The sequence below is a fragment of the Passer montanus genome, unplaced genomic scaffold (genome assembly GCF_014805655.1).
Source record: "Passer montanus isolate IOZ18808 unplaced genomic scaffold, ASM1480565v1 scaffold18, whole genome shotgun sequence".
Taxonomy (NCBI): Eukaryota; Metazoa; Chordata; class Aves; order Passeriformes; family Passeridae; genus Passer; species Passer montanus.
Genome location: NW_024365381.1, coordinates 19,587,718 through 19,605,984, shown reverse-complemented (window position 1 = coordinate 19,605,984; position 18,267 = coordinate 19,587,718). Strand labels below are relative to the sequence as shown.

At 38.8% G+C, this 18,267-nt stretch overlaps 1 protein-coding gene and 1 long non-coding RNA gene across 5 annotated transcripts in view; one reads left to right on the top strand and one right to left on the bottom strand.

The window, feature by feature from the left end:
- Positions 1 to 288: 288 nt before the first annotated feature.
- The window catches only part of TSHR (thyroid stimulating hormone receptor), a 44,364-nt gene continuing 26,385 nt past the window's right edge, over positions 289 to 18,267 (bottom strand). For 3 of the 4 annotated variants that reach the window (XM_039705445.1, XM_039705446.1, XM_039705447.1), the window contains 3 exons: positions 11,589 to 11,666; positions 2,521 to 2,709; positions 289 to 1,714 (listed from right to left, as the gene is read on the bottom strand). In XM_039705445.1, the coding sequence (XP_039561379.1) occupies positions 310 to 1,714; positions 2,521 to 2,709; positions 11,589 to 11,666 (1,672 nt within the window). In that variant the 3' untranslated portion in view covers positions 289 to 309. The remainder of the gene's footprint in view (positions 1,715 to 2,520; positions 2,710 to 11,588; positions 11,667 to 18,267) is intronic. The other variant, XM_039705448.1, reaches the window with a different exon arrangement.
- On the top strand, positions 9,418 to 11,451 carry LOC120500478. The gene is made up of 3 exons (XR_005627106.1): positions 9,418 to 9,909; positions 10,082 to 10,291; positions 10,875 to 11,451. It is a non-coding gene; the product is annotated as an uncharacterized LOC120500478 (long non-coding RNA).

The window sequence follows — 18,267 nt, the reverse complement described above, 5'->3', positions numbered from 1 at the left end:
AAGATGAGGGTATATTTTATATTTGCTCAGTTTATATATTTTTATATATATATATAATTTTTCCTATTGAGGTAGAGCAGAGAATTCACATCTACTTCTAGAATTATCATCAGGACCATGTGTTTTGCCCTGCACTGATAAGAGGTTCAAATAAGTGGTTTCTCTGAAAGAAGACCATTCCAGAGGTACTTTTGGCTATAGCAAAGCATAACCTAGGGGAAAAGCATATGGACAATATTGTCTTCTCACTTGATTCACTGTATGCTCAATCACCTCTTGACCAGGTTTTGGCTGTGATACTTTGAGATGTTAGAGCTCAGTTTGTTTGCATTCTTCCATGAGAATTTGATTCTGCATTGTCACAGCAGGAAGGTAATCGTTGACTGGGTCTTGAATGCTTGTAAGAACCTGACCTATCCCTCGGCTGATTCTCTGCCCGTAAGAGCCACTGCTGTTTTTGGCTGAGACTGTCTGACCTCTGTAGACTTGAGCCTGATGCTCACATATACCAAATTTGCTTAGCAGGATAAACACATCTCTGCGGAAAGCTTTGGTGAAAATAGCGTAAAGAAAGGGATTGGCACAAGAATTGAGTGGGTAGAAAAGTACCAGCAAAATCTTGGAATTGGAGACAGTTATCAGTGGTTTGTTCATAATGGCAGATAAAGCATGGAAAGAGATGGGAGCCATGCACAGAAAATCTGTGAAAATCAACACAGCCATCCTCTTGGCAATTTTGGTGTCCTTGTCCCCTGACTTGTACTGGGGATTTCGCACAGTTACGTAGATTTTTACATAGCAGGCGCAAATGATAACAAACGCAATAATGTTACATATTAAAACGAAGACAATGTAGGCTTCAGCCAGTGGTGTTTCAGTGTCCATAGGCAAGCAGATGCTGACTTTGCCGTAGCTGCTGACGCCAACCAGTGGCAAAAGGGCGAGCAGGATGCAGGAGAGCCACCCTCCCAGCATGACGAGCACGGCGTGCCGCAGGCGAATCTTGCGGTCAGGCCGCATGGCGAAGGTGATGGCGTACCAGCGCTCCAGGGTGATCACGGTCAGCGTGTACACAGAGAGCTCGCTGGCAAAGACCGTGAAAAAGCCGGCTGTGTTGCAGCCAGGCCCGGTCTGCCACTCTATGGCATGATTATAGTACTCTGACCTGGTGTACAGATCCACTGAAGCGATCAAAAGGAGGTAAAACCCCATGCAAAAGTCAGCAAAGGCCAAGTTACACATCAAAAAGCGAGGTACAGTCAGTTTATAATGACTGGTGAGAAGGATGAAAAGAACAAAAATGTTGCCTAGAATGGCAAGCAGATTCACAAACCACACCACAATCCTCAGAAACTGATATCCCATTATATCCTCACAGGGATTAAACTCATCAGGCTCTGGTGTGCATATTACATCTTCATTGCCTCCACAGACAGGATAGTCATAATGACTGTCAAAGGTCTGGACATCCTCTATTTGAGGGTTCTTGAGTTCTTTGCCAAAGCCAAGATTTCCTTCTCCACGCTCTTCCAAATAAATGTAATAATGGGAATTTTCATGAAAGCTTGTGAACTTGGTGTTTGTGTCATACGCAGCACTGGTGTGGTCCATGTATTCTTCTGCATAATCTTTGTAAAATGGGTCTCTGAGAGCCTTGACTGATCTCTTATGAAAGCTGTGGCTGCTCTGGTTACACATCAGGTACTCCAGGATCCTGAAGGAGTAGAGGGGGAAATCACTTTTGGCATATACAGTTGGACTGGTGCACAGATTGTGAACAAAGGGAATGCTTCAAAATCAAATCATCCTGGATGAAAATGTAGCTATAAAAATGTGATTGGATATATTTTTGTTAACAGACCATAAAACATACAATAGCTTTTCTGGGCTATTTTTTATTTAACTGTATTTTTAATTTTATCCCCAGTATTAATTTTACTTGTTTGACATCCATAATCCATCTTCTTTTCTGAGATCTACATTTTTAATAGGTAAGAAGACATTTATTTACTCTTTATAACTTCTTGTATAATACATACAATATTACTTTCTTTTTTAGTGTTGCTCACTATTCAATTTCTCCCAGAACTTCCATCAGTCCAATTTCTGTTCAGTAGCTTCTTTGCAGCTAACTAGCAGTGCAGCAATTTGGAATTCTGTACCTCATGGTGTGATGCAGCAGTATTTGCAGTCAAAAAATTTTCAGTAGTTAACAGCTTTTCAGTTAGAAAAGATGAGACTTGAGGCTATAACCTCTCCAACATTTTTTTTTCCAGGTCTTGCTGTAGCACATCACCCTATTCTTTTTTCTTTCACTTTAATTCTGGGCTCAACAAGAGGAGGAACTGCTGCAAAAGGTCTTACAAAAAAATTCTTCTGCCACTTTGCAATTGTAACCTATTTCAAAGAACATTGTCTATACTAGAAAAAATTGTTACAAAAGCGCCAATAGATGTATTTTTATAAATATTGTCTTTACTGATATATTTAAAAAGATAAATGTGAGTTAGTGAAACTCACCCACTTTTTTTTTTCCAGCTCTTGAAAGCACAGCAGTGACTTGGGTATGATAGGTCAGCTCGCATTAGCTGAAGAAATACCTTTACAGCTGGTAATTTCTTTAAAGTCCATGTATTTTTGGCCATTAGTTCCTTTAGACTTTCCAGTCCTTTGGCTGGAAGGTTGGCAATAGCTGTTCTGGAGATGTCCCTAAGAAAGAAAAAGATGACTAGATCAGATTTATTTTCAGATTGTTACTGTTCTTCAGGAGTTCCACAGAATTCTGCAATAAAAATAAATCCTAAAGAGATGGGGATTTCATATTGCCTTATTAAGTTCTGATACCGTTCAAATTCAGGTAAGGCTGTTCATTTCTCTATGATTTTCACTGTTTTTTAAAACTCTTGTCTTTAATGTCTTTTAGCACAGAATAAGTATTATAAAGAAATATCATGACTTGTAAAATTACACCTTTAAAGCCAACCAGATACAAATACATATGCAACAACACAGTTTTAAAAATCCTTTAAAGAAATCACATCTTCCATTGGAAGAGTTATATTTCCTTAGACTTCCTTGGATTAATTTTAACCTATTGGCACACTTTAATAGAAAGCATTGCAATTCCTAAAAGAATATTCTCTATATACTGAAATTCAAATCTTCTGTCATAGTCCATCCTGAATCTCTCAGAAAACTGAGTATTATGTTTGTTGCTTTCTACTTGTCTGCTGAGGTGGACTCATGAGAAAGATGATTCCCAGTTGATGGGGAGGTGGCTTTACTTTCAGACTGCCAGGAGTGTCAGTCACCTGGTCATGCTAGTGTTTTCTACTCAGTTTTTCCTTTGTCCCAAAACCTCTTCTAGTGACACTTAAAGTTGTTTTTAGAATTACAGTCTGTGAAGTAAACCTGTAAAAGGAGTTCTAGGGTAGGAACATTGTTTGAGCATTGTTTTATCATGAACACTCTCAAATGTTTTTTCTACATTTTCTTATCCCTATAGAAATCTTGCTCACTGTCTGGTTTCTTGCACCCAGAAGGAAATTAGAACTAATTTTATGCTTTAAACAATTCTTAAATGTCTACAGCATTTGGGTTTGCTCTGTTTTTTTTTTTTTTGGTTTTTTGGGGTTTTTTTGGTGGGGTTTTTTTTTCCCCTTTTGGTTTGTTTATATTTGTTTTTAAATTGAGTTAGAAAATGCTGCTCCTTTTTGTAGGAGGACTTTTTCACTTCTGAAAGTTCCCTTGCTATCATATGTTTTTTAATATGTCGCAACTAATTAATTTCAACTACATGAAATTATTTTTTGTTCTTCTGGAGTCCTTTTTGATAGGTATTTCTACCAAGAGCCTGAACTGGCTCTTATAAGAGTCTGAATATTGTCTGCTATCATTTTATCTTCTAAAGAATCACAGAGTAGTTGAGTTTCCAAATTATCTAGTTTGACCTCCTTGATCAAAACAGGTTCACCTGGAGCAGGTTGCTCTGAGCTGTCCCCCATTGACTTCTCAGCATCTCCACGTCAGGAGACTCCACAGCCTCTTTAGCAATGTGTTATGGCATTTGAGTACTCTCGCAACAAAGAAATTTTTTCAGATGTATGATGAGGTCACCTCTCAGTCATTTCTTCTCTCAGTCATTTCAGAGAACAGGCCCAGCTCCCTGAGCCTTTCCTCATGAGAGAGATGCTCCAGTCCCTTAATCACCTTTGCTGCTCTCCACTGGACCTGTGTCAGGAGCGCCAAGTCTCTCTGGTACTGAGGAGCCCAGAGCTGGACACAGCACTCCAGCTGTGGCCTCACCAGGGCTGAGGAGAGGGGCAGGATCACCTCCCTTCACCTGCTGGCAATGCTCTTCCTTCTTCTGCAGCAAAACATCTTGGTAAATTAGATCTTGGGATAGGTCTTACTGAGGCAAGGCTGGTCTTTCAGCAACCCTCATGGGTCTCCATCAAGTCCTCAGGGTGGTGGCAGGTCTCTGCAGGTTGGTTAAACACTCTTTGATGGGAGAGGCTAAGACTCTTTGAAAAGGAAATTACAACTCACATATTTTTGAGAGTTCTTTGAATATGTGCTGGCCCAAGCTTATGAAGAAAGATGATGCTGTTTGTGTGACAAGTTGGGAATTCTGACAAGCCTCGAAAAAATCAGCTGTCAAGGGCTGTTGTGCTTACTGCTCTGTTATGTGACAAGGGGAATATCTCTCTTGGATTAATTGAAAAATAAAAGAGCGGAGTAAAAGCCTGAGAATAGATGACAAGATTTCATGTGAGAGGAAAAATGGAAAGTTAATTGGTATCAATATACAGGTCATGGCAGCAGGGCCCACAGAGGCGAGGCTGACTCTGGTACTGCTGAAATACTCATAAACAGTCTGGGAAAGAAGTGAGAGTAGCTGCAACAAAGCTTGTTTCTAGTACAAAGTAATACAAGGTAGTGAAAGCTAAACTGATTGTCTAAAGAAGCAGAAGGCTTCTGCAATGGTATGTGACTGAGCAGAAAAATAATATGCTTTGAAATTAATGAATGTAAAATACGTTGAAAAAAAAGCAAGTTTAACTTTACGTGGATGACAGTGGGGTTTAATTTAGCTAGCACTCTGGGAAGTTCTTGGAGTCTTCTGGAAATATCAGGTCAGTGCTTTTAGTAATGTTGAAGGAAAATGGAATACTAAGAATTCTTGGGAAAGAAACAGAAGATTGAGCAAAAGCACTTCATAAATCTAGTATCACTGTAACTTAAATATTAGCTGCAGTTCTAAAAATAGTATATACTGTTATATAATAAGAGCATGGAAAGCTGCAACTAGGATGAAGTTTCTATATGAAGTAATAAGGTACAGATAAGGACTTTTCTCTTGGGAAAAGCTATGTCTGGAAGCAGCAGTAGTAGGCAATAGTGCCGTGCAGATTGTGAAGAAGGTGATTGGCAATGATTATTCACTCTTTTGAGATGAGTTTTGGAACACTTAAGAATGTGAGGCGAGAGACTTAAAAATAAGAAAAGGCATATTTTTTTACACAACTGCATCATTGTGAAAATCAGTGCTGTGGTTCATCATGTAGGCCAAAAAGCTGAGTAACAAGAACAATACGTGGTTTTGCTTTGGTTTTATTCACAGTTGTGTAACATTCCCATCAGAAATGTCTTGGTCAGCAAGAGCACCCTGGAGGACAAGGGCTCATGCTTTGGAAACAGCTGCTGAGAGGAGCCTCTCTGGCTGTACAGGGAATGGAGCTGCAGCTCCTGGAGAGCTGCAGACAGAAGATAGTAGCAGGGTTCCAGTTGTGGAAACAATTTCCCAGGGAACAGAGGTGAAAATGCAAAGTCTGTGGCAACTCAGAGTGTTACCAAGTGATGTTAAAAAGTGTGAAAGAAACATCTGTTCAGTGAAAAGAAAGGGCTTGGAGGAATTAGTTGTAAGACTGTAATTTCTGTTCTATCTTACCAAATCCTGTGAATTTTGTGTATGTGCTTATGGGTGTATATTTAAGCAGACAGGTTATTGTAGGTTTTGTTTAAGCATTCTGTTTTATACAGGGGAGCTTGGGGAAAAGTTACAGGAAGAGATGCCTTGAAGTTCTTGATTTAGGATTAATTCTGGTACAGGGCTAGCAATAGATACTTTGTCCCATCCATGGGCCATATTAAACACAATGGCTCAGAAGTTTAGAAGTTTCTAAAATCCTAGTTTGGGAAGTCCTTAAACTACTGGTATGTGTTGTCTGCCAGCAAGAGGTCTTGTGACCCTCTCTGTATCACTGCTATTGCAAATCAAAGAGCTTTCTGGGAGTCTGGTATAATTTGTCTCCCAATGGAAGATAATTTTTTAGTTACTCTACCTAGGCCCACACTTTGTTGTGTGTGTCAGCTGGCCAAGAGGAAAGTGTGGGATTCTCAGGGATTTTTTTTTTTTTTTACCTTACAAATCTAGTCTTGATGATGATCTAATCAGATTCACAATCTACTTCAAGCAGCATAGCAGCTGTCTTCAAACTAGATTGAAAAGATTTATAAATAATTACTAATCCTCAAAGTTACGTGAATCCAAGTAGTTGGAGTTGTCCAGACTATAGTATCTGTGCCTGCATTCAGAGAGAAGACACATTTTCCTGAATGGTCTTTGTGTGCCAGTGTGTAGAACAATTAAGGCTGGAAAAGGCCTTTAAGACCATCAATCCAACCATCAATCTAGCACCCACCATGTTCACTGTGTCCTGAAGTGCCATATCCACATGTTTTTTGAACACTTTCAGGGACCCTGACTCCACCACTTCCCTAGGCACCTGTTCCAATGCTTTACAAACCCTTCTGTGAAAAATCTTTCCTAATACCCAATCTAAACCTCCCCTGGTACAACTTGAGGTGATTTCCTCTTGTCCTGTTGCTTTCTACCAAGTCCAGATCAGCCAAGTATGGTCAGTCCCAATCAGTCACAGATGATTAGTCCTGATTTTGGTCTACTGAGAACAAATGGGAACTGACTGTAGTTATGTCTGTCTCAATAACATCCAATCATATTGATAAATAAGATGTTGTTTAAACACAGCAGTGCTTACCTTGCACGTAAGTGTGTCTTGGTGGCACTGCTAAGCTATGGCTTGCACCCTTAAAGAAACACAAGAGAATGGGCAAGAGGTCTGATGGACTTGTCAAGAGGATCTGTCTCAAACTGAAGTGACCATAAAAGAAGCTAGGCAGGAAACTGATAAAATGAATGATAGTAAGTCACAAGGACTGGATGGTTTTCACCAGAATAGTGAAGCAGCTGAAGGAGGAAGTAGTTGAATTGGTAAAAGAGTTGTGGAACTTTCAGCTTTGCTCTCCTGCAGAAAGGCAGCAAACAAGCTGCCACAACATATGATATACCTGGGGAAAGTCAGTAGTAACGGGCTTTTGTAAAAATAAGTCCTGCCTTGCAAACTTCTCTGAGTGCTGTGCTTATGATCTGTTCAAAGTCTCCTGGGACTTCTGCAAGGCCTTTGACAAATGCCCACAAGGCTGAGACAGAAACCAGGCAGACACACTCTTGTGGAAGGTGTCAAGTGCTCAGAATTGTGGAAAAGGCTAGCAACATTCTCAGCTAGCCGAGAGCCAGAGCAGACTTCAGCTTTTAAGTAGCCATGGTCTGCAGCCCACTCAGGTACTGGAAGTGCTTGTGTAGAGTTCTACACTGTGAGGCAGAACAGCAACCAAAGTGCTCTCAACCAGTCTCAACATTTTGGCTTGGTAGCAGTTTTGTTTTGTCCTCACGTATTTTCTTGTATTTCTATCCAGTAATAGCAATAATTTAAAAGACAGGTAGTTAAGAAAATGAGATCGAATACGTCATAGTACAATTGAGAATTGTTATCTAATCATACACAAATTTCTGACAACTGCAATAGATAAAGCATAAAATATATAATAGATGGGCTTAAACCACAGATACTATTTTACTCTACTGAAAGATTTTTTAAATCTAAAAATAAGCATTGTTTGATTAGCAAAACAAAGAGTGCTCCTCTTGCTCAAAGACTTGCTTATGTCCAATGGGAAGAACCATTCCTAGATTGGGAAATGATGCTTTAAAGAGAAATTCTGCATTCTACAGATAATTAACTACTCACATGTATCTTCTGTGACTGTAACATTTTGAGTTTGAACTCTGTTCAAAAGCTAATTGAATAATGACCCTAATTGTATTTTTGTTGTACTCTCTTGAACTTTTGCTCTAGGCAGCAGCTCTTGTCGTGTTTAGTAAATCAGGTCCACCGAGTTGCTGAATCCTTGACAAGGTTTCATTTTGAGGTGAAGAGCACTGTACTGTCATCATACTCTTAAAATAGTTTTCTAAAGGGAGCAATCAGTGTATACATCCACATACATCTGAGTATATAACAGTGACAAAGGAACCAGAATTGCTGACATCTGTTTTCCTCTATTCAGTGAGCACAATCCCTGCCTCCTCTGCTGTCGTAAATAGCAAATTTAAAAAAAAAAATCCTAGCTTTTCAATACTTGAGTATGTTTAATTAGGTGGTCTGAGAGCATGGCCAAAGTCACACAATATACAACATAGTCAGGCAGAGTTCTTTGTAGTTAAATCTTTCTCATTAGGCTTCTTTAAAGACAAAATGGAACATTACCCCATTAGGGTGGATCCATGGTCTGTATTTCAGCCTTTAAGTTGCTGTTGCTACTGAAATCCTGATCAGAAAAAAAGCACGATCTCTGGGGCACACTTTCCAACCACTATAAATTCGTATCTCACCTGAAGAGTACATATAGGGGACTCCAGACAATAAGTTCTGCCAGCTTGGTAGGGAGGGAAGACAAAATTTCTCTTTAGAGCTCCATAAATATTCCCTTTTTGAAATTTTTTTTTTGGTGCATACTGCTGCCACTATATGCAATGTCATTCATTGTCCCAGAAAAAGAGCAATATTCTCACAAAAATTTTCCATAAAGTTAATCTTCAAGATGAAACAGTTTGGGAGTAAAACTTTAATTTGAGGAAGACCAAATGGTTAGCTAACAACACCAAGATGCCTGAATCAAAAATGTCTTAACAAACTATTCCTCATAACAAGCTGAGTTGTTTACACTGCCCAAAGGGCTGTATTGGTCAGACTTTTCAGACTGTTACACTAGTTAACAAATCTGTGGTCTCTGTAAATAACGCATTGGTCATGATGGTATAGTGGGGCTGTATACTAATTTCAAGGACATTTTTGTCACCTTTGGGAGTTGTTAATGGCCATTGACATGACACAACCACAAATAGTAGGTTTTCACCCAGTTTGCATTTTTTTACTTCAGCCTTCTTCATATAATGCATATCTGGAGTTTCAGAAACTCTTTTGTTCCTGTTAAAATAATTCTATTTCCTGAAGGTCAGCTGAGAGATCTGTCCAGGTGGAAGAATTCTGCTTTAAATTGTTGCTCATTTTATGGCAAACCTTTTCTACATCACACATGCATAATAATTCCTGGTTATCTCTGGGTAACACAAGCCCCTAGACTGCTATTAAAATTACATTAAAATAAAATTAAAAGCTAATAACTTGAATTATTAATTCTGTACTGGTTTTGGTTGGCATAGAGTTAAATTCCTTCACAGTAGCTGGTATGGGGCTATGTTTTTTGATTTGGGAGTGAAAATAGTGTTGATAATACAGGGATGTTTTAGCTCTTCCTGGGCAGTGCTTATAACACAGGCAAGGCATTTTTTGTTTTTCACACCATCTGACCAGTGAGGAGGTTAAAGGTGCACAAGAATTTGGGAAAGGATAGCCAGGAGGGCTGACCCCAGCTGACCAAGAGATATTCTAGACCTCACCAAATCATGCTCAGCAGTAAAGACTGGGTGGACAGGTGCCACAACTGCCATTGCCAGGGGACTGGCTGGGGATCAATGGGCTGGTGGTGAGCAATTGTTTTTCTTACATCACTTGTTGTTCTTGGGTTTAGTTTGTTTTCTTGCCCCTTTGATTTTTGTTCAACATCCCTTCTTTAATTATTAAGCGGACATTATCTCAACCCATGATTTTTCTCATTTTTATCCTTCCAATTCTTTCCCTCATCCCATTGGGTGCAGGAGCAAATATGCAGCTGTGTCGAGCTGAAGTGAAGGCCAGTGTTAAACTGTGACACCATCCTGGGAGCTTTCTCTTAGGACTTGCCTATCAAAGTATCATGATGTGAAATACTCCGGCTTTTTAAATCCACTGTTGATTTACTGTGCTTACATGCCATTTCTGGCCTTCTGCTTTTGAGAAGCAAGACCTCTCTCTGTAATGACACTATAGTAAGTACCACATCTCTCTTCAGTTATAAGTACTGCTAGGACTCTTTTTAGCCATGAAGTGTATCATTTTTAGAGGAGATGGATAGCTGGCTGTTTAGACTGCAAGTATAAAACATGTCCTGAGATCAAGGATCAGTGGTAGCTGGGATAGCACAATGGTTTTGGAGGACTAGAAATAAATTCAAGTCATGTGAGATATCTAACGAAAACAGGGTAAAAAGGAAGTTCTTTATTTTTTAGAAGTTCTTTTATTTTTTTTAGATATGCACATCCTCGGAAAGCATCTTTAGCTCTTAAACCAAGAGGTATTGTGTAACTGATACATCTCCAAGCTAGCCTTTGTTCTGGAAGCTTAACTGGCTCTTAGAGCATACATTTAACAACCCACAACCTTTTGCAGCATATCATTACTTGCTGACCTGTCCAGCATAACAACAACACTGATGCTTTAAATACCCACAATATACAAGAGTCAAAAATCTGTGCTTCTGCAGGCTCTCACCTGCTGGAGCCAGACAGATTTTCTGGAGTTAAAAAGATTCTGAAAGAAAAATAATGACTTCTGCACCTTTTGTTATTGCAGGTAGCTGCTAGCATTTCTTCCAAGAAAAATACATTTATTCTGCTATGAATAAGCTGATTTCCTGAAGAGTAGAATGTAAAGCTTGTTCTTACATGGATTGAGCACTGCCAGCATCATCTAGTTTTGCAGTGGAGGAAGAAATTCCCTCTTCAGTATTTCAGTTCTCCTTGTGATCAGCCGTAGGCACCACATTATGTACTATACAATTTGAGTCAGGGAATGTGATGCTTCTGGAAGTTCTTAACTTCTTTAAAGTTTTATTTTCATTCTGCATTATGATTCCTAATTTTAGTGAAAAGCTCTTTGGAGGATTATAAAATCAGACTGGAAGCCAAATAATATGAGGAAAAAAAAGAGCATCAGAAGTAACTTTTTTTCTGTCTAAAATTATTTTTCCTCTCTTTCTTCTCATTTTCTTTCATTGCCTTTAGATGTGTGATACATGAGTCCTTCTTTTGTATTACAATTGTATAGCCATAAGACAGGTTGTAGTATAGAATCTTCTATAAGGATAATAGGTAGCTACAGTATATGTAATGTAGGATGCAAGTATTTAATAAATCAGTTCCCAAAAGCACAGGCTTTGTTGCTGGTGTTGTTTTTGTAAACATGCCTGCCTGTCCCTGCTGCTCTGATGCTAGTTTTTGTAAAGAAATTGTAAGCTAAAACAGTATTATTTTTAAAGCTTTCTCTAATTCATTTTCACCTACTTACAGTAGAGTTGGTCCACTGTGCACTCCCAGAAATGCATCATCATTGATAACTTTGAGGTATCTGTTCTTGTGCAGATAGCTGCAGAAAGAAACAAAATATGGTGACTTGGAAGTAGTTATTCTTAGGTTACAGATCTTGAGTTTACTTGCCTGCACAGATGTACAAAAGCAATATGTATAAAGGCCATCCATTCCCAACCACATATTGAAACATAATCAGTTACTTCGTGTTCTGTGTACCCAAGAAACAAAATAACAGGTTCTCCATTTTGAAAAGCAATTAAATTCCTCAACAAATACTTTATTTTGCTAATTTATTTATTATCTTTGTTCCAAATTTTTTCTTTCACTGTCATACACACTATCTTCAAGTACATATGTGTGAGGATGGGGTCAAATAGTTTTGTTTTCTTTCATCAGAATGGGGTATGGGGAATTACATGATGGAATACATCATGAGCAAATAGGAAAACAATTTCCTCCATGTTCTGAGTTCAATAAAATTTTTAAATCCTTTAAAATCTCCATAGTCAAGTGGAAGTTTCTATATACAGGCCAAAAGTTAAGACTGAAGTTTTGTTATAAGAACAGCAAGGAAAGAGTGGGATGTTTGGTACCCTTTTATAAACATGCACAAGTTAGCTTGTGATGTAGCTAGGAAGATAAAAAATGCAATAGGAAGGTGGTCACAACAGATGTCAGAGGGTGTGTGTGAAGTTCAGAGAGTCACAGAACATTCTGAGTTGGAAGGGACCCACAAAGATCATCAAAATCCAACTTCTGGCCCTGCAAAGAACAGCCCCAAGAGTCACACCATGTGCCTGTTGTCTAAACGCTTCTGGAACTCTGTCAGGCTTGGTGCTGTGACCACTTCCCTGAGGAGCCTGTTCCAGTGCCCAGCCACCCTCTGGGTGAAAAACATTTTTCTGATATTCAACCTAAACCTGTATGACACAGCCTCAGGCCATTCCCTCCTGTCCTGTCACTGGGTACCACAGAAAAGAAATCTGTGTCTTTCTCTTCTCTTTCCCTCACAAGGAAATTGTAACTGCAATGAGGTCTCCCCTCCATCTCTTCCAGGCTGAACAGACCAAGTGACCTCAGCTGCTCCTCATACATCCTCTCAAGGTCCTTCACCATCCAGCCCTCTTTTGGACACTCTCTAATAGTTTAATATCTTTCTTATCTTGTGACCAAAACTGCTCACAGTGAGGCTGCACCAGAGCAGTGCAGGACAATCCCTTCCCTTGCCCAGCTGGCAAGCTATGGTGTGGAAAAAATTAAGTAAATATTCTAATCCTGTCCTGTTTGAAGTCATTGGCAATTTTTTCATAACTTTCACTGGTTATAAGCTTATATTGATCACCATAGTACGAAATGAGAAGTAAATGCACTTCATCTGGGTTGCACAGCAGAAAGTCTCTGTGAGCCAAATAATGCTTCTGGCATGCTATTCATTGGACATTACTCATGCCTTAAGCCTTGTTTCTTACAGAGGAAAATAGTTTACATCACCTTCTCAGCTGTTGTTGTTTGAAATAAGCTTTTATTCTTTATTAATATATGGCATTCTAGCATCACCTGGTTTTTGTGTTTTCTGAGAACTGATTTTCATATTCTGTAAACAGCACACTATTGTTCTGATCATTTCTTTTAGTGTGCAAATTTCCTTATGCTTTTGTCTGCAAAACGAATACAAAAATTAAAACCAGAGCAACGTTAAGAATTAATCCAAGATTTCAACATCTAGGTTGTAGTGTTGAAGGACACAAAACCCTGCTTAACCTAATAAAACCTGTCTGCTTTAGTAACTAGAGACTATTATACAACCACTTAATTGCTTGTCCAATTTTGAAATATTTTCCCCTGATGTTTGAGTACCATAGTGACTAATAAACCTGAAATATAATAGCTGATATGTCTGATAAAAATCTTCAAAGTTACAAATAGAAACAGCTAAAGACTTTGGGAAGTACAGAACTGTGTGTTACTAAGGAGGGGCTGCAGTGTTAGCTGCCAGTTTTCACATCAATGAGTCAAGCCCATCAGAATGTACAATTTCCTGATGCTAATTGGTTTCAGTTGCTTAGGCCCTTTTATTTTGATAGGTAGTGCTTTTAGATGGAAAGAATAAGGCTTTGGTAAATACTAGTTTGACAAAAAAGCGTATGTAGAGTCAGTTCCTTCTGAAAGTGCCATTAATCCTGCTGTTACTGATAGTTAAATTATACAGAATGTCATTTAAATTCTCTGCAGAAGAGAAAACCACAACAGTGGTAACATGTCTAAATAAATCTTAGAAGTTTTAGAAATCACATAGGTGATGTGTAATATCTAGCCTCAGTGGGGACACCAGAATAATTGTAATTTTGGAGAGTTGGTGGATGGCAGTCAGATATACATCAATACCCCAGTGCAAACTGCAGGAAATCTGTAGCAGTAAGTGCAGAATCTGGAGTAGGAGATGCTGATGTTTTTGTAGTGTTGTAAGTAAATGAAGGCCCTTTTCACGTTTTTCAATCCAGTCAGAGCAGTAAATGACCTATAATTGTGTCTAACAGCCTCTATGGACTCAGGGTCAGGGGTAAGTGGGAGGAATATTGCGTTAAACCTCAACCACACCCTAGTGTTGTAAGTAAATGAAGGCCCTTTTCACGTTTTTCAATCCAGTCAGAGCAGTAAATGACCTATAATTGTCATTATAGGTCATTAACAGCCTCTATGGACTCAGGGTCAGGGGTAAGTGGGAGGAATATTGCGTTAAACCTCAACCACACCCAAAACCACCCTGACTGCAGGATGCTGAGGAGGACCTTCTGAGGGCACAAAACACTAACAGGACATTTCAAGTGCTATGTAATATGCATCCAGCTGGGTTATGAAATGAAGCTTAAAGAAAAGGAGGACAGGCAAAACAGATGCAAGTGAGCAGTACTAAGGATTCATCATATGATTTTTCCACACAATTGTTTATCTTAACTCTGAGCTGTGCCAAGCGTTATAAGTGAACTCTGAAAGTGTATACTAAAGTAAATATATTCTTTTGGAGTTTATTTTTGTGATTAGATTTTGAGATCACACGTTTTCCACTTCAGTAATTTAGATCTGTAAAAGCTCATCACAAATATATTTTGCCATTCACTGAAAATATCTTTTAAAAACTCTTCTTTCCTCACCAATTACCTTACAGAAATAAACATTAGTGCAGCAGCACTACTTTGCAGGAGTGATGCAGTTTGGGACTTTAATGATGGGTTAAGATGAGGGATTCAAGTGTCAGATGAATGCTTTTCAGTAAAAGTGTCACTGAGCCCTTCATTCCTGGTTTCTGACTTCCCTGCCCTTATAAAACTTACACAGCAGTACTGTGGATCCTTGTTGGATGACAAGATCAACTAGGTAGTGCTATTATTCATTATGATAATGGAAACCCTTTGCCCCTGGTTTTTCACCTATACCTGTATTAATTTTTTTGGCCCCCTTTGATTACATAGGCATTTTAATACTGCAAGAGTGGTAGAAAGGCATAATGCACAGTAGAAGATAGCCTCCAATATTCCCAAAAATGTCTTCTGATTTATGGATAGAACATAAGTCTTTGAATAATTTGCAAAAAATGTGTTACTGTTTTTGATTGTTTTGTTTTGTTTCTTATTTTTGTCCTTAAGATAGTAATTCAAAACACATTCAAATTTCCCTCACTGTTTTTCTCTTAGTTCATTTTTGCTCCTATTTTTGTTAAATTCAAATGTTCTTGGATCAGACCCAGAGAAAAACAGGTACTTCCTTCATTATACAGTGGTAGATAAACAGGAGTTCAAATTAGAAATGTCAGAATAGAGAAAATTAAGTATTTGCCTCTTATGTTAATGCTGCTGCTAAAAACAACAAATCTCCAAGCTTGCACTTAGCAAAATTATACTTCATCCTGTCATATGGTAACCAAACTACTTCAGAAAATTAGTTTAGAAATTTCAGTGTAGTTTATCAAACAGATAAAGTCTTTACCACTCACTCATGTTAAGCTCCCTCCTTTGCTTTGCACATCTAGAGTACAAGCTCTGGTCCAAGTAAATGTCATATGATTTAATTAGGAGAAAAGTGTTTGTTGTAATAAACCATTTTTACTGCTGTAGATAAACTCATGAACATAAGTCTAGTTTTGGTTATTCTGTTGGTTGTTTGTTGGGTTTTTTTTCTTTTTAAATTTGATTGACTGGTGCATCATAATTAGTCTCTGGTAGGGTTCACTTAGGATCATAAATCATAGAACTTATCAGGTTGGAAGGGACCCGTAATTATCATGGGGTCCAACTCCCTAGTCCTTGCAGCACAACAAAAAACAAAATTGTGACTGTGACCATCATCCAGATGCAATCTGAACTCTGTCTTGGTGATGTGACCGCTCCCCTGGGGAGCCTGTTCCAGTGACTGACCACCCTCTTGGTGAAGAACCTTCACCTCATGTCCAATTGAACTTGCCCTGATGCAGGTTCATTCTGTTCTCTTGTCTCCTTTCTCTGGTCACCAGAGAGAGATCAGCCCCTGCCCCTCCACTGCCCCCTGAGGAAGCTGGGGGCTGCCACGAGATCTCCCCCTCATGCTCCCTCTCTCCAGGCTGAACAAGCCAAGTTACCACAGCCACTCTTCATAAATCTTGCCCTCAAGGCCTTTCACCATCTTGGCTGCTCTCCTTTGGACACACTTAAGGGTTTGATATCCTGCTCCTACTGTGGCACCCAAAACTGCCCCCAGCACTGGAGGTGAGGCTGCCCCGGTGCGGAGCAGAGCAGGACAATCCCCTCCCTTGCCTGGCTGGCCATGCTGTGCCTGATGCACCCCAGGACACTCCTGGCCCTGCTGGCTGCCAGGGCACTGCTGGCTTGTGCTTGACTTGCCATCAACCAGGACCCCAGATCTACTTCTGTGAGGCTGCTCTCCAGCCTCCCACTTTGTATGTGTAACCAGGATCACACTGCCAGATGCAGAATACAGTAATTGTTCTTGTTAAATTCAATATAGGTGGTGATTGCCTGGCTTTCAAGTCTGTCCAGATCTCTCTGTAAAGCCCTCTACTCTTAGCCTTAAAAAGTACTTATATATCTTTAAAGAGTACTAATTACTTTTTTTTTTTTTTTTAATTTAAATATGGGTGGTGATTGCCTGGCTTTCAAGTCTGTCCAGATCTCTCTGTAAAGCCCTCTACTCTTAGCCTTAGAAAGTACTTATATATCTTTAAAGAATACTAATTACAATTTTTTTTTCAAAAAAATAAGCAAACAGTATCTACAGAGTATGTGCTGTCTGCTTCTGTCCTTCCCAGTTCAATAAAGCAGATGTTTAGGACTCCAGGTCTTCTAAAACTACATTTTCCTTTGATTCTTTAATAATAAGGAGAATTCCAGAGAGGACAGAAGCAATAGCACCTGCATACTATGAGAGAAGCATAAAGAAAAATTGCTACAAAATAGTGTCCAACCTGTGTTTTGTCAAAATGTAAGAAATGGAAGAGCCAGCACAGTTCATATAATGGCTAAGGCTTGGAAAGTTTCTGAGTATTGCTGCATGCAGCTTAGAGGGATTCAGTCAAGACACTGGCTTTATTTTCACCATATTTTACATCTTGTGATTTCTGTGGGCACTAGTACAAGCACTATGTCATCATGGAAAACTTCCTTTTTCATATGAAAGTTCAAAGTAACTGAACTAGTGTGAATAAAATCAGATCTATTCCAGATCTTTGGTTTAACTCAAACCTTTCAGACTTTAAGAAGTCTAGCTAGCTGCTAAGCTAAAATAGGCAGTTTGAAAAGATTAGGACCATGTGAAGGATGCTCTTATGGAATTCTTATAGAATTTAAGCCTAATTTAAAATAAAGTGTTAAAAATAATCATATCTATCCTCATGTATCTCTGGTTAATTTAAGAGCTCAAGAAGAAATGAAGAAATCTCTTTACTCATGAGAGTGATAGAGCTTTTAGTCAAGCTCCTGTAGGACAAGAGTAAGCTCTGCCAAAGTGAATGGAGTCTCTAGAAATGAGATTTATTCTCTCTTACTGATGGAGGCACATGATTTTGGGTATGGTGTAAAAAGGATGTTCACTCACTAAATATTATTTTTTCAGAAAATACAATAAGAAATTACAGGGAAATATGAAATGGTTGATTCATGCTTTTGAGATGTGCATCTCTTCTCCAGTGTAAGTGGTTGGTTCTGGTTCCTCTGAGTTGCTCCCAGCCCCTTACACCTCTCTCTTTTTTGCAGCTGACACCTGTGAAAGAACTGCTACCATTATCAGTGCTACACTTACTAATATATAGTCTTGTAAAAAAAAAAAAAGGCATAATTATCTTCCAAATTGTCTTAGAAAAGGTACTGATCAAACAAAGTTTTACTGTAGCTTCAAACAAGAGCAAAATTCACAATGGAATTACTTGACATGCTTTTATTTCTGAGCTATAAATATACCACACTTACTAACATACAGTCTTGTAAAAAAAAACATAATTATCTTCCAAATTGTCTTAGAAAAGGTACTGATCAAACAAAGTTTTACTGTAGCTTCAAACAAGAGCAAAATTCACAATGGAATTACTTGACATGCTTTTATTTCTGAGCTATAAATATACATACTAAATTAAAGAACACTGCACAAGACATTAAGCAATGATACTGTTA